The sequence below is a fragment of the Pelobates fuscus genome, chromosome 6 (assembly GCF_036172605.1).
Source record: "Pelobates fuscus isolate aPelFus1 chromosome 6, aPelFus1.pri, whole genome shotgun sequence".
NCBI lineage: Eukaryota > Metazoa > Chordata > Amphibia > Anura > Pelobatidae > Pelobates > Pelobates fuscus.
Genome location: NC_086322.1, coordinates 20,591,398 through 20,607,881, shown reverse-complemented (window position 1 = coordinate 20,607,881; position 16,484 = coordinate 20,591,398). Strand labels below are relative to the sequence as shown.

At 44.4% G+C, this 16,484-nt stretch overlaps 1 protein-coding gene across 1 annotated transcript in view; it reads right to left on the bottom strand.

Annotated features, from left to right (window-relative positions):
• SPEF1 (sperm flagellar 1) overlaps positions 1-15,987 on the bottom strand; it is a 33,217-nt gene extending 17,230 nt beyond the window's left edge. Inside the window, exon 1 of the mRNA XM_063459779.1 lies at positions 15,788-15,987. Coding sequence (XP_063315849.1) covers positions 15,788-15,896 — 109 coding nt within the window. The 5' untranslated portion in view covers positions 15,897-15,987. The remainder of the gene's footprint in view (positions 1-15,787) is intronic.
• Between the last annotated feature and the right edge of the window lie 497 nt (positions 15,988-16,484).

The following is a 16,484-nucleotide window of genomic DNA, read 5'->3' as shown; positions in this document are numbered from 1 at the left end:
ACATGCAGTCCCGAGGAGCTAGGGTTATTAGAGCCATATATGCAGTTACTTCCCAAATAGGCACATCTTTGCAGCTAGTTTCTCTCGGGGGCCAGACACACCGGAGGCATCACAAACCATCTATATTATAAACCTTAATTGCTAACTATATTTTTCCACCTACAAATTTTCGTCAAACCAACAGAGGTCCCTTGAATTATTCAGATTTCCATTGGTATATTAATTGTTTTTTAATTTCAAGGTATATATATCTGGCAGGTATTGTAAATCTGTTCATAGATATTCTTCCATAGATTACTTTGACACCATACGTGGAGATAGTCTCCTTTCCCATCATCACATCTCCAACAAACATGATTCTGATCTTTATAAATTTTAGCCAATTTTTCCGAGACCATATACCATCTGTTTATGAGTTTATAAAAACTCTCTACCTTAACTATCGCGCTTATCATATCTTGCTCAGTCATTTCAATATGTAGATCTTTTTCCCACTTAGTCTTAGATTTCCAGACATGGGACTTCTGAGAGTCCTTTAATAACTCGTAACATCTAGTAATATGGCTTTTAGTTCTGTGAGTTTCCAGAATCGTTTTAAGATTACTTATGATTTTATCGACCTGGAAATCCAAGAATTTCGCCAAATAGAACTTAATTCTTAAGTATGTAAATATCTCCTTGTTATCAATTCCGAACTCTATTTGTAGCTGGTTAAAAGGCTTGATTTCCTTTCTATCTATATTCTCTTGGATATTCTTAATTCCCTTCTGTAACCATTCGCTGATATTAATATTCCCCTTAATCCCCTCCATGGGTAAGAATGGAAACAGTCTATATTATATATTTAAGTCCTTCTTGATTTTATTCCATGGTCTCAGAATACTGTCAATAATAATCGAATTTCCTGGACAAACTGGTTTGCTCTTGTTTTTCTCCTTTCTTGTTGCCCCAAATAGGGCGGACAGACTGTCTGTCTCTACTAGTGTTTGCTCTATTTGGTACCAAGCTTGATCTTGTTGGTCTGTACTTCTTGATCTTGTTGGTATGTACTTAAAGTATTAACAGCATGTGCCAACATGCAGGCATTATGATATTCTATTATATTTGGGGCAGCGAGACCCCCGTCTTTTTCTTTCTTAAATAACAAATTAAAACTTATTCTGGGTTTTTACCCCTTCCAAATGAATTTAGAGAAAGCTGACTGTATCATTTTTAACCACGGAATTGGGACTTGTATTGGTAGCATTCTAAAGAGAGAGTTCCATTTGAGCAAAATGTATGAACGTGTTGTATTTATACGCCCTATCCAGGAAATCTCCCTACTAACCCATTCTTTTAAGATCTTCTTTGTGTATTTTATGAATGGGAGAAAATTAACCTCTATGACTTTTTTTATGTTTCTTGGTATTTTAATACCGAGGAACATGGTATTACCCTTTGCCCAGACAAAATCATAAGATGTTTTAAAAAAAAAAACTTGTCTTCACTAGATATATTGCTTGTCATTATTGATAGTGATAGCTCTTGTTAATAGTGTAAGCTCTGTGTCGTTCGTGATAGCTCTTGTTAATAGTGTAAGCTCTGTGTCGTTCGTGATAGCTCTTGTTAATAGTGTAAGCTCTGTGCCGTTCGTGATAGCTTTTGTTAATAGTGTTAGCTCTCTGGCGTTAATTATATCTCTTTGTTAACAGTGTAAACTTTGTGTCGTTAATGATGATTTTGTGATACTGCTTTGGAAATAGTGATATATCGTTACTGCTTTTTGTTTAAAATTGTAGTTCTTTACTGTTAGTGATAGTTTTTGGAAAATAATGATAGCTGTTTGCTAATAATGAAGACTTCTTAGTGTCCGATTACTGACAGACGTTTCTGAATAGTGGCTGTTCTTTCTGAACACTGATACCTCTTTCTGAATAGTAAGAGTTTTTTTTGATGGTAACTGATCCTTACAGTTAGTGAGAGCTCAGATACAAACCAATGGCTTTTTTTGTGCACAAATTTCTCAGATCCCAGTGTGAATGGTCCTCCTGACACTTTACAAATAATATCTGAGATTGACAGATGGCTGCTGGAGGCGCAACATGTGACATCATATGTAACAGATCCCCTGTTCCTAAATTACTGTTTTTCATTGACTGAATCGGTATACGAACCTCGCCGAACAGATTGCCCCATTTGGTTTGTATACTGAATAAAGCACCGAATACATGGACCACCCAGAACAGCCATGTGCCAATCGTTAACCCACTTGACCTCACTAACAATTTCACAAACCGCAATCACTTCAACATGCTAAGTGGTCGGCTGGGTGGCCGTCGTTCGGATGGACGAACACGAGGCGCCGGCCATCTTGGTTTTTGTACGCACCCAGTGGTGTTTGGTCATCAAGTGTATGGAACTATTATCAGACTACGTTTGTGGGATCTGAGTGCTTTTCGGATATGTTGGGTACTCAGATCCAGGCTATCTGGGGATGTAGTACTTGAGGGGGTACCTAACTGTTAAAGGGGTGTATTGGGGGATTATTCCTATACATGTCCTGGACCTAAGAGTTAATATAATTATGTTGTGTACTTTGTGTCTGTCCCCTCTCAGGTCCAGTGGAGAATGCCCCTGGAATGTGTTATTGTAGACCCATTGCATGGGGATTCACATAAAATGCAGTGTGTGGTCCCAATTAAAACCAGTTCACTTCACCCTCAACACAGAGCCTCGTCTCGTGATTGTATGAAACAGCTATACCAGCTTTACCTGCTTTATTTGCCACTTGGATAACTACTTGGGGATGCTACAGCACTACTCACACTAGGAGGAAAGGACATCTCTGTCGGAAACCCCTCTTCTCTCGGGGTGGTCACCATATCATATATCTCTGCAGCCTCCATCAGTACGACCTGTGCTTTTATGAGGGAGGATTCACAGAAATCTGTGCTTATCTACGTGATCAGTTCGGCTTCCCATCACTCGGCTGACGCCATAGCGAATCAGAGCCAGGTAGCCTGTCGACCCCCAATACTGCAGTCTCTCAAAACATCGTATTGGTCAGTCTGGCCCTGGAGGGTATTGGGATTGTGGGCCACCAGCCCAAGCACAAACACATGAAGTGCCGGGTTAGATAAAGCTCTGTGGCTACCTCACTCATACATAATGAATATAAGTTTGATTTTAATCAACAAAAGATTGGTGCACTGAAGCCAGGGCCGGATTCCCCATCAGGCAGTGTAGGCACCTGCCTACAGAGGTCTGACCACTAGGTGGCACTTGTTTACTGCAATTATAATGTGCCTTTTTGAGATTAAATACACTGGAGGGGAGAGATAAGTACCGGCAGCCATGGCCAGTGTTCTCTGTAGTCCAGTCAGCCTTAATACTAGACATGTGCAATTCGTTTCGTTCCGAATGTAAAGTTGTTCGAAATTTCAGGCAATTCGGACATTTGAATTGCCGAAGTGCCAAATTTCGGAAGTGCCGAAGTGCTTCGGATTTCTGAAAAATGTCAAAACAAGCGAGGGAGAGAAAATGACATGAATGATGACAGGATTCTTGACCAATACGATAATTTCTTGCACTGGGAGCTCTATAGATGTGTAAGTCGTTATGGTGGCAATCCTGGCACTGGGAGCACTACAGATGTGTAAATGGCTGTGGTGGCAGTCCAGGCACTGGGAGCCCTATAGATGTGTAAGTGTTTGTGGTGGTTAGGGGTAGGGTTAGGGAGCCCTACAGATGTTCTGAATTCTGAAGTCCCGAACTGCCAAAGTTTCGAATTGCCGAAGTTCTGCATTTTGGAAATGCCGAACTGAATTGACGAATCCTAGTAGTGCCGAATTTTGGAAGTGCCGAACCGAACCATGCACATCCCTACTTAATATAGGAGATACAGTAAAATGTGTATTGCAGAATATACATTGAAACATTAATGCAGTGAGAGAAGCTCTCATTTACATGAAATAAATATTACTTTTCTGTTGCTGTCTGTCACAGTTATTTACTAAAGTGAGAATTCAAAGTGAATTTCAAATTTAAGACCAGAGAAGTCCAATAGAAACCATAGCTGACTTGGAGAATTTTATAATTATTTTCGGTCCCTAAATTTGAAACTCAATTTGAGTTTTCACTACAGTGAATAACCCAGTCAGTGTTTAATAATGTTGTGTAGTTTTGTCATTTGATTGAGACCTAGTGATCAAATGGTGCCACTGCAGGGGCACGTGTTGACCAGCAGATGGCAGCAGCTTACCTAAAATAATGATGTGCATTGTGCAGGTGTCACAATTTTTATATTGACATTATGAGGTGTGACTTGAAACCCTGTGGTACTCAAGGCCGGATTTCCCATTTGGCAGAGTAGGCACCTGATCTCTAAGGGGTGGTGGAGGGAGATAAGTACCAGGAGCCTCTGTAGTCCATACAGCCTTAAAGGGACACTATAGTCAACCAAACAACTTCAGCTTAATGTAGCTGTTTTGATGTCTATAGCCTGTCCCTGCAGCCTTTTCAGAGAAAACATTACTGCCTAGTAACACCTCTAGTGGCCTTCACTCAGACGGCCACTAGAGGTGCTTCCTGGGTCAGTGCTGCACAATGTGAAGCACTGAAGTTTAGCGTCTTCATGCAAAGTATAGAGACACTGAACATTGCCCGTAGAGATGCATTGATTCAATGAGGACGAGATGCTGATTGGCTCAGTGCAGCAGTTTGACGCACAGGTGCAATAGCTTCCCAATGCTTTCCTATAGGAAACATTGGAATGGCTGAGATCAGAGGTGGGCACAGCCGTGGCAAGATGACAGACACTGGGAAAAGGCACAGAAAAATTAGGTAAAAAAAGGTAAGAAAACCCACCTTTCAAAAGTAAAGATAGTGGGCCGGGGAACTAAATAGCCATTTTACTACTATAGTGTCAGGAATATATGACACTATAGTGTTCCTTTAATATCAGAGCTGTAGGAACCGTTATAGAGTGTATAACACTTAGTGCTGTCCCAGATCCTCCAGTGTCTGTGTGTGAAGCTGGACAGGAAGTGGAAGGGATCACTTCCCATCTGCCCACTAACAGCCTCTCACACAGGAAATGCCTTGCTGGAGGAGCGGGGGAAGCTCTGAGTGATACACACTGTTTAACCACTCCTGCAGTTCTAATATTAAACTGACTGCTGTACAAAACACAGAGGAGGGAGAGTACTTTACCAATAACCGTTTAAACTCCAGCACTCAAAGCCTTAACCTGAAAATAAACCCCCTAGGTTTTACTAAACACCTCATGTACCACAACACCTCATGTACCCCATTCTAACACTTAACCCAATAATCCTACATAGCCTTTATACTACAAATTTAACCCCTTCTAAGCTGTTAATCATCTTAAAACACTAGACACCCCATGTAACTTAACTCTAATGTTAACCCCTCTTTAAACAATCCGTTTTCCTGGCACTGGAGGGTCCCTCTCCCTCCCACCCACCAATCCCCGGTTACTGAAGGGGTGAAACCCCTTCAGTCACTTACCCGAGGAAGCGACGATGTCCCTCGTTGCTGTCTCCTCCTCCGCGCCGCTCCTCCCTCTGATTCCGTCGGCCGGTGGGCGAAACTGATCCCGCCCACCGGCCGAGGAGACCTAATGCGCATGCGCGGCAATGCCGCGCATGTGCATTAGGTCTCCCCATAGGAAAGCATTGAAAATTTATTTCAATGCTTTCCTATGGGGAAATGAGCGACGCTGGAGGTCCTCACACAGCGTAAGGACGTCCAGCGACGCTCTAGCAAGGAAAATCCTTGCTAGAAATCAGGAAGTGACCTCTAGTGGCTGTCTAGTAGACAGCCACTAGAGGTGGAGTTAACCCTGCAAGGTAATTATTGCAGTTTATAAAAAACTGCAATAATTACACTTGCAGGGTTAAGAGTAGTTGGAGTTGGCACCCAGACCACTCCAATGGGCAGAAGTGGTCTGGGTGCCTGGAGTGTCCCTTTAACTTTAACCCTATCCACGTCTAACTTTATCTTTAACCCTGCGTTGCATTTACACTGTACATACACTCCCTGTACTCACAGATTCACACACAATGCATTACAAGCAGAGAAGAAATATGCACATACAGGCATTTATACATATGGAGTAGTGAAATATGGATATATTTTAGACTGTTTAAGCCTGCAATGTCCAGGTAATAAATCCATTATACTCACTTTATCTCCCTTTTTGGGGGTTTGTGAGCAGAGGGTGCCTTAGAATGTTGTGTGTACATACCCCTGCCCTGTAATCCGACCCTGTCTGTGTCTCAGGAAGCCTGGAAGCTGTACTTCACCCATACCACTTCTCTGGAGACTGATTTTAAGGGATAAAAGACTATATAGATGTTGGGCAAGTGCAGAACTTAAGTAGATATGAAGAAAATTCCTAAGAGGTATTACCGGGCCTTAGAATGGCTGGGTTTAACGTATAAAGGAAAAAACCACAAGACAGGATAAAGACAAAACGTAGAAATAACGTAAACGATGGACAAGCCACGAGTCAAGGAATGGAGATGTCAGAATAGTCAGGAGCCAAGCCAGAGGTCAAAGAATACAGAGATCGGATAGTCAAAAGGGAAGCCATGGTCACTACACAAGAATCAATACAAGGAACGCGCTCTCGGATAACCACAATGGAAACCACGAGAGGGCACAGAGAAATGGACAAAACAGGTTTATATAGTTTAAGGGGCTCCCTGATTGGCTGCAGGGAAGCATGTGATCATGGGCGTGTGTGTGATACACCTACAGGATTAAAACTGATATGGCATTTTAAGGATTAAATTGTAAAACCCTCAAAATCTTCAAAGCTGCAGCGGCCGGCGTCTCTAATGATTGCAGACCCGGCTGCTGTGTGAGGAGGAGGAGCTACCATCCGGTTCAGGTGAGTGATTGGCAGCATTCCCATTACCACTTGGGAATGCCGCCAGACCGAGGAGTGCCCGCCATGTCTCAGTCCGCTCCCGGGCGTCTGCAGGAAAGGTAAGTATTCGGTGGCATTCCCCGGTGGCGTGACACTCATACAATACAGAGAGCTGAGCATAACACAGAGATACTCATACAATAAAATAAGTGGGGCACAACAATCAGATTAGTCCTCAGAGTCACAGCTCCAGTCCTGCAGTTTGAAGCTTCACACATTTTTAACTAGCCACAGCATGAGTATCTTGGGTCTCAGCTGTAGAGTGACTGAGAACTGAGATGGTGGGTATGTGCAGTGGGTGTTATTAAAACTACTAGTGACAGGCAGCACAGTGCTTGGTGTGAAATCCCCCTCCCCTAACCACCCCTGGCTTTATATATATATATATATATATATATATATATATATATATATATATATATATATATATAAATAAATACACACACATTTGTTTGAGTAACGTCCCTTGCTTAGTCAGCCATCAGGCAGTCACTGGGTCTATTGGGGCAGAGAACAAGATAATATTATACACTTACATCTGGCAGGAGCTGCTGCTGTGCTCTCTCTGTACTGATTCCAAGATGGCCTCTTGCCACTCCCTCTTGGGGGCACTGCAAACCCACCCTCTGGTGCTATCAGCCAATGATGGACCCTGAATTGAGGCCAATCGCATGCCACCCCTTATGGGTAGCTGGCTCTGCTGCTTAAATGGCAACTCAATGGAAATTCCTGAAACTCCTTCTTAAAGGAGACTAGGTGTCACACTGTCTGCCGGCCCGATCCTGCCAGAGAGCGGTATGGGTACCAGCGAGCGCATCTAGTCGCGGCTGGATTCACACAACGCAAGGGGAATGCTGTCAAATACTCACCCTGTCAAAAGCGCCCGCCGGCACATCTCGTTGCGGCTGCATTCCCACGTGGTAATGGGAATGCCGCCGATCACTTACCTCTTCCTACGATGCCTGGTGTCCTCTGACAGGCACTCCTTCCCTCACACAGCAGCCGGGTCTGTAATTATTAGAGACGCCGGCCGCTGCAAGTCAGAACATTTTAAGGTTCTTACTTAACCCTGTGAGTGCCTAACTATGGGAACGTGTGTGTGACGTCACACACGCATTCACTGTCACATGCTCCCCTGCAGCCAATCAAGGAGCACCAGTGGCGTACATACCAGGGTCGCAGGGGTCGCGGCTGCGACCGGGCCCGGCCCACCAGGGGGCCCGGCCGCCCCTGCGACCCGGTATGTATGTCACTTGGCCAGCCTCTTCTCCTGGGGGGCCCAGGAGCCGGCCACCTCCGGGCCCCCCGAGGCTGGCCCTGCTGTCACCCGGCTGGCCGGTCCTGCGGGCGCGCGAGGGAGCACTCTCCCCCGAGTGCTTCCTCTTCAGCTCCCTCGCGCACCGCAATGATACCGGAGCCGGAAGATGACGTCATCTTCCGGCGCCAGTATCAGTACGCGGCGCGCGAGGGAGCTGAAGAGGAAGCACTCAAGGGAGAGTGCTCCCTCGCGCGCCCGCCTGCTTGCCTGCCTGCCCGCCGGGTGACCGGCCCCCCAGGAGCCCAGCAGCACCACTGGACCCCAGGGAATCCCCTCAGCACTCCAAAAGGTAAGGAGGCTGGGGGGATTAAATTTTAAAAAAAACGTGTTAGTGTGTGTGTGTGTGTTAGTGTTAGTGTGTGTGTTAGTGTGTGTGTTAGTGTGTGTGTGTGTTAGTGTTACTGTGTGTTAGTGTGTGTTAGTGTTACTGTGAGTGTTAGTGTGTGTTAGTGTTACACACTAACACTCACAGTAACACTAACACACACTAACACTCACAGTAACACTAACACACACACTAACACACACAGTAACACTAACACACACACACTAACACTCAGTGTGTTAGTGTTACTGTGAGTGTTAGTGTGTGTGTTAGTGTGTGTGTTACTGTGAGTGTTAGTGTGTGTTTTACTGTGTGTTAGTGTGTGTGTTAGTGTTACTGTGAGTGTTAGTGTGTGTTAGTGTTAGTGTGTGTTACTGTGAGTGTTAGCGTGTGTGTTAGTGTTACTGTGAGTGTTAGTGTGTGTTTTACTGTGTGTTAGTGTGTGTGTTAGTGTTACTGTGAGTGTTACTGTGTGTGTTAGTGTTACTGTGAGTGTTAGTGTGTGTGTTAGTGTTACTGTGTGTGTTAATGTGTGTTTTACTGTGAGTGTTAGTGTGTGTTAGTGTTACACACTAACACTCACAGTAACACTAACACACACACTAACACTCACAGTAACACTAACACACACACTAACACTCACAGTGTGTTAGTGTTATTGTGAGTGTTACTGTGTGTGTTAGTGTGTGTGTTACTGTGAGTGTTAGCGTGTGTGTTAGTGTTACTGTGAGTGTGTGTTTTACTGTGAGTGTTAGTCAGGGCCGTCTTTAACATTGATTGGACCCTGGGCAAGCATTTGTTTGGGGCCCCTGCATCCTGCCATCCCTCGCCCTCCCCCGAAACTTTCACTCTCTGGCATGCAATCACGCCCTCCACCCCAACACAGTGGCAGAACTAATGCAAGACATTGTTTTGAGCCACCCCTCTAGCGCAAGAGCAGAGAAAAGATAGATCCTCATCTGTTGTACAATTCCCACGATGCTATGCCAGCTGGGGATCTACCATTTGACCTTGCAGGGCTGTATTTGTGAGCAGTGTTTGTGCATTTGAATGTGAGCATGTTGTTGTATACAGTATGTGTGTGCACGTAGGGTGTAGTATTGGTGTTTAAGTGTAGGGATGTGTTTCTATATACTTTTTGAGTTTGAATTCAGGGGTGTGTTTGTATGTAATGTTTGCAGGGGTGTGGTTGCATGTTGTGTTTGATTGCCTTGATGAATGATATACATTGACAGATATACATACACATTAGCACACTGATACATGCAAACATCTGGACACATGCACACACTGACAAAGACTGGCGTATAGACACACAGCCACATACATAAATACACGTGCACACACAGAGATAAAGACACTGGCATATCCACACACAGAGATACACACTTACACACCGACACAGATATATACACAAATACATGTGTATTTGTGTGCAGTGTTGGTGTAGGAATGCTGAGATGTATGCATTGTCACACAGATGCACTCTCACACAAACAGTGATACACACAGGAACACAGATACACATGCAGTGGTGTATTTGTGTGCATTGTTAATGTTGGAATGCAGGGTTGTATTTGTGTGCAATGTTAGATGGGATGTATGCATTGCCACACGCACAGATACACACACACAGTGTCAGATACACACTTACACACACAGTGTCAGATACACACACACAGTGTCAGATACAAACACTGGCACAAACACAGCCAGATACACACACACAGTGAGATACACACACACACACACACACAGTGAGATACACACTCAGATACACACACACTCAGATACACACACACACATACAGTCAGATATACACACAGTCAGATATACACACAGTGAGATATACACACACACAGATACACAGTCAGATACACATACACATACAGTGAGATACACGTACATACACACACACACACAATGAGATACACACACAGTCAGATGTACACACACACACAGATACACATACAGTCAGATAAACATACATACACACAGAGTCAGATACACACACAGCCAGCCAGATACACATACAGCCAGATACACATACACACACACAGTCATATGAATTCACATAGTTTAGTCACCCTCCTTACCTTTACAGAAGTGTGGCTTCCCTGTAGTCCAGTGGGAGCATGATGGCTGAGATTGATGGGAGTCTTCTTCTTGGTCTGTACCTCCTCCTTCTCTCCATGTATGTCTAATCCTCCCCAGCGGCACTCTGTTTAATGGGAGGAAGTGACCTCACAACACTTCCTCCCAGCAGGCCGGAAGACAGGGGCTCGGTCAGGAGCTCTCTTAAAGGGCCGGGGCCCCTGATTACATCACCTGCTGCAGCCCACTGGGATATTTCTCAGTATCCCGGTGGGCTGTTCAGACCTGGCTGCGGACAGGGGGCCCACAGGGCAGCTGCTTTGGGCCCCCCAGGAGCAACTGGGCCCTGGGCAGCTGCCCTGTTTGCCCCTTGTTAAAGACGGCCCTGGTGTTAGTGTGCGTGTTAGTGTTACTGTGAGTGTGTGTGTTAGTGTTAATGTGTGTGTTAGTGTGTTAGTGTTACTGTGAGTGTTAGTGTGTGTGTTAGTGTGTGTGTTAGTGTGTGTGTTACTGTGAGTGTTAGTGTTACTGTGAGTGTTAGTGTGTGTTTTACTGTGAGTGTTACTGTGTGTTAGTGTGAGTGTCAGTGAGTGTGTCTGTTTAGTGTGTCTGCTAGTGAGTGTCAGTGAGTGTGTTACTGTGTGTGTCTGTTACTGAGTGTGTTTGTATTAGTGAGTCTGTTTGATGTCTGTTAGTGAGTGTATGTTTTGTAAGTGAGTGTGTATGTATGTCTGTCGCTGAGTGTGTCTCTGTCAGTAAATGTGTGTGTCTGTTAGCTAGTGTGTATGCGTGTGTTAGCTAGTGTGTATGCGTCTGTTCGTGAGAGTGTGTATGTGCGTGTCTTCAGCACTTACCTTTCTCCAGCGCCGGACTCCCTTGGCGCTGGGGATCCCTCCGCCTCTCAACTCCGAATGCGCATGCACAGCAAGAGCCATGCGCGCATTCAAACCGCCCATAGGAAAGCATTACTCAATGCTTTTCTATGGACGTTCAGTGTCTGAGAATCGCGGAAGCTCCTCTAGCGGCTGTCAGTGAGACAGCCACTAGAGGCTGGATTAACCCTCAGTGAAACATAGCAGCTATGCTTTCAGCTGCAGGGTTAAAACTAGAGGGACCTGACACCCAGACCACTTCATTGAGCTGATGTGATCTGGGTGTCTGTAGTGGTCCTTTAAGTGTGTGTGCATCTGCATGCACTGGTGTACATACCGCGGTCGCAGGGGTCGCAGCCCTGCAACCCCTGCGACCAGGTGCCCGCCGCCATGTGTTGTGGCCCCGGCCCGCGCAGAGTAAGCGAGCGGGGGGGGCCCACGGATCAATTTTCGCACCGGGGCCCCATAGGTCATGTGTACGCCACTGAGGAGCACCTTAGACTATTTAAACCTTTCTCCTTCATTTCTCTGTGCCCTGTCGTGGTTTCCATTCTGTATCTGTGAGTGCGTTTCTGGTATTGTTTCTTGTGTATTTTGACCTTGGCTTTCCTACTAACTATTCTGATCTCTGTATCCCTTGACCTTTGGCTTGGCTCCTGACCATTCTGACTTCTATTTTCCTTGATCTTGGCTTTCATACCGTGCCTGTCTTGTACTTTTCTTTTTATACGTTAAATCCGGACGTTCTAAGGTTCTGTGTGTTGGGCATATTAGTGTATCCTGCAAAACCTGCTGAAACTGGGCAGTTTTCAAAACAGACCCATTGACATGCCCAGAAGCTGTCAGAAAGCTCCTCCACTGGGGCGGATTTACATAGGGGCTGATGGAGCTGCAGTTCCAACTCCATTCCCATGAAATAGGCCCATTGCTAAAAATATATATATATTTCACATGTCTATGTAGGAAAACAACACCTGTGTGGACTATGCAAATACTCTTGCTGCTTCAGTCTTTCTAACACTGTGGCATGTTCCCTTTATTCTACACTCACTACCTACATGTTTTCTCTGTCCCAGACTGTATACCAGGAGATTCTCAATAGTAAGGAAGTTAGGAGAGGAGTGGACCAGTGAGTGCTAGAAGACAGTGCTAAGAAAGCCTGGAGCTAGTGCATCATTAGACGCATTAATGCCAAGCTCAGGGTGCTGTCTGCATAGTATGCCCTTAGGTGGCCAGCCTGCATGATTGGCAAGGCAGTCTGATGTGCATTCACGCCAGGCTGACCTAATTCCTCAGGCAGATTGTTTTGGGCATGTTTGCCCCTTTGGGTGATTCGAGTTAGTGGCCCGCCCACCGAAATCCTGCTTCACCGGACACTGCTGTTAGGGGGTATGGATTTACTGCTGTTAGGGGGTATGGATTTCCTTAAATTATTAAAACGAGAGATTAGCATAGGGTATGTGTTTTCTGACAGCTATATCCTGTGAGTTTCCCTCCAGCACCATCTCCACCAGGTACATGATGCTTGGGAGGTATAACTGTTTTAGTGTTTTCTGTCGATACGAGTCTATAATTAGACCCATCATAATTGTCAGCACCAGGCCCAATGGACTCTTAATCTGGCCCTGGCCCTGCAGGACTGAAAACTATTACAGAATCAAAGAAACACTCATTTTTTTCCCAGATATTTTTTGGCTTACCCCCCTCTGGTCCAGAAAAAGAATCTTTATTTTTCTAATCTACTGCAAATAATTTTTCCCCACATAAAAACTGGTGGGGCTTGCCCCAAGTGCCTGTCTGGATGAGCCTCCAGTGGTTCTTGCTAATCTGATTGCAAGCTCAGTCAGACAGGATCTGTTATTCGTGTTCTGTTAATTATCTGGGTGTAACTGTATCTATGTGCATTGTGTGACGAGCTCATTGCCAGCAGAACCTTAATAAATACTTAATAACACAAGTGGGCAGGGCAGTTAACATATTTGCGTTTTAGCTGGGGAGAACTCTGGGATGTCCTGGGGCATGTGAGGTTAATTACTGATACTACAAAACTGAAACTGCATTGTGCGGAGATAAAGTGGTCATTATATGAGTTAAGGAACACTATAGCGTTGCAGATACAAACATGTATTAAAAATGCTATAGTGTCCCTGTCCACATTCAGATATAGGTCCTCCCTCGTTTGCATTAAAAATGTGTGAATCAAACGTGTTACCTAACAGTTTCCAGTGCTGATAAGCTCCATTGCCCCTGCCAGTGCCAGTCAGCACTTCCTGAATTTCAGAAGCTCGATGCCGCTGGGAAGTTTGGAGATATGACACTGGATCCAACCTTTGGGGTTAAGCCATTCGAAAGCGGTTTAACCTATTCAGGTTAGAAAGTGCCTGGGGACCTCCTTGCACCATAACAACTTAATTTAGACGATTTGAAGATGAGTGTCCCTTTAACGTGCAACAAAAAGCATTGCAGTTTCTAAAAAAAAAAGGGGGAGGTACTGCCCACCATGCCTGTCATACTATGATCAAATTATTAATCATACCAATTGGCTTCTTGTGGGTGGGCTTATATATGTTATAAGTCAGTTAGAGGTCTATTTACCATATAACAAATTGAAGTAAATTGAAAAACACATTATAACATTTAGAGTCAAGTGATGATTTTGAGAAATACTCCATTTCTGATAGTAACAGCTTGGGATATTAGTCTAAGTTAAACAATTTGTTTTTCAGTTGACGACAATTTGGTGTTTAGTAGCTAAATCTCAATGTCTGTTGTTATTACCACACCCACTGGAAGGCTTTTCCCAGTAACAACTATCCTTTGCATAATATACTCCTCAAACACATTAGGCCTCAGGACACTAAGTTCATTCTCGTTGCACACCTGTTTTGTGTCAGGTATTTGATCGATTCTACTTCCCTTTTTCTGCAGAGATGAATATGAAGGTTATATAAAGGTTGATTTGTGTGAATATACATTCTGATCATATTTTAACGCAGTGTGAATGATTAGGTAAAATGAGATGCTAATCGTGGTTACCGGGAGAAGAAGAGAACGTTTCATAGGGACACCTTTATTCTCTGGCAAGGTTTTAACTAAAGTGTGATTTGTAGGGAATTCAGAGTGCACACACTACGTTAGGCCAAAATCGCGCATTGGGAAAAAAGACAAAATTAAACTTTTTTTCATAAGCCGCTATTTAAGCCCAAATTCTGAAATTCAGTTTGAATTATTTTACTACTGGCAATTAACACTTCAGTGAATAATCCTGACGGTGTTATTTAGGAATAAGGAACACTCCAAGTCCACTGTAGTGGTTATGGTGCGAGTAAGTAAGATGTCAAACCAAGTTAGTACCCGCGGTTAGAGGGAAGGAGGGTTAGTGGGTCTCTGCATTTTAGAAGCTGTGTATTATGTGGATTAAGTATACTGTGCCCAGCATGTCCAGCGTCAGTGGGGTTTAGGGGGCACTATCAGTGAGGTTTATGGGGGCACTGTCAGTGGGGTTTAGGGGGCACTGTCAGTGGGGTTTATAGGGGCACTATCAGTGAGGTCTATGGGGGCGCTATCAGTGAGGTCTATGGGGGCACTGTCAGTGGGGTTTAGGGGGCACTGTCAGTGGGGTTTAGGGGGCACTGTCAGTGGGGTTTATGGGGGCACTGTCAGTGAGGTCTATGGGGGGACACTGTCAGTGAGGTCTATGGGGGCACTATCAGTGAGGTTTATGGGGGCACTATCAGTGAGGTTTATCGGGGCTCTGTCAGTGAGGTTTATGGGGGCACTGTCAGTAAGGTTTATGGGGGAAATGTCAGTGAGGTCTATGGGGGCACTGTCTGAGGTTTATGGGGTCTCTGTCAGTGTGGTCTATGGGGGCACTGTCAGTGAGGTTTATGGGGGCACTGTCAGTGAGGTTTATAGGGGCACTGTCAGTGAGGTTTATGGGGGCACTGTCAGTGAGGTTTATGGGGGCACTGTCAGTGAGGTTTATGGGGGCACTGTCAGTGAGGTTTGCAGTGCCTTTATAAACGGTGCTAAAATGACGCTCACTATTTTAAAGTCACTGTTTTCTTTGCATTTCTAAAGGGAATTATTGAAAGCGATATTACAGTAACTATTATTTTATTATTATTATTATTTTGACCCACCCATATTTCCCCTTCACTTTGCAACCTTATTCCAAGCGTGGCTGTCCGTGTTCTCTGATTCTATGACATAAAGCACACAAAGTAACACACACAGATACAAACCTCCATCACTGAAATCCCTAGAGATATTCTTTTTGGGTCTAGAGAGAGGAATTTTGTCCACCCATGTGTAGAGCTCGTGTAACGTCTCCTCGTCAAACTCTGCCGCCATTATATGCTGTCTTTATAGTATCCAGCGTCTCCTGTAACTTCCAATAATAATACGTATTTCTCTATGTGCCAGTGGGGCTGGTTTATCTTTACTCTGTATGTTAATGAGTGTAAAGTTTCATGGCAGCAACCATATTGTTTATTGTAACCATAGCAACAGCTGTGCTTAGCATCCAGGAAGTGTGGAAGGTTTCTGGGACTTGTAGTTCTTGGCTCTGAATCTAGTTTTTATCAGGAAAACAATCTTTATTTACTTGGCTCTTGTAGTAACTGTAACTAATGGAAGCTGCATGGCTTCTCCGATTATTAGTTTACCCACAGCGACCGTTCCATCGGTTCTTACTTATTAACATCTATGTGTGTTCTTATAACTTAGGATATTAACATGGGAATACTTTCATAACATAGAAAAAGTTTATAATAAACATTATAACAATAGCAAACAGATTTTAAGGAAATCATTCATTTAGATCAAATAAAAAAAATAAACTTTTTCATATAAACCTATTTATTGCTTTAATGTTGTAGCGGGATGTCTCCATGTAACCCGACTGGTAACCCCCCTACCCCCACCCCTCCCCGCACCCCT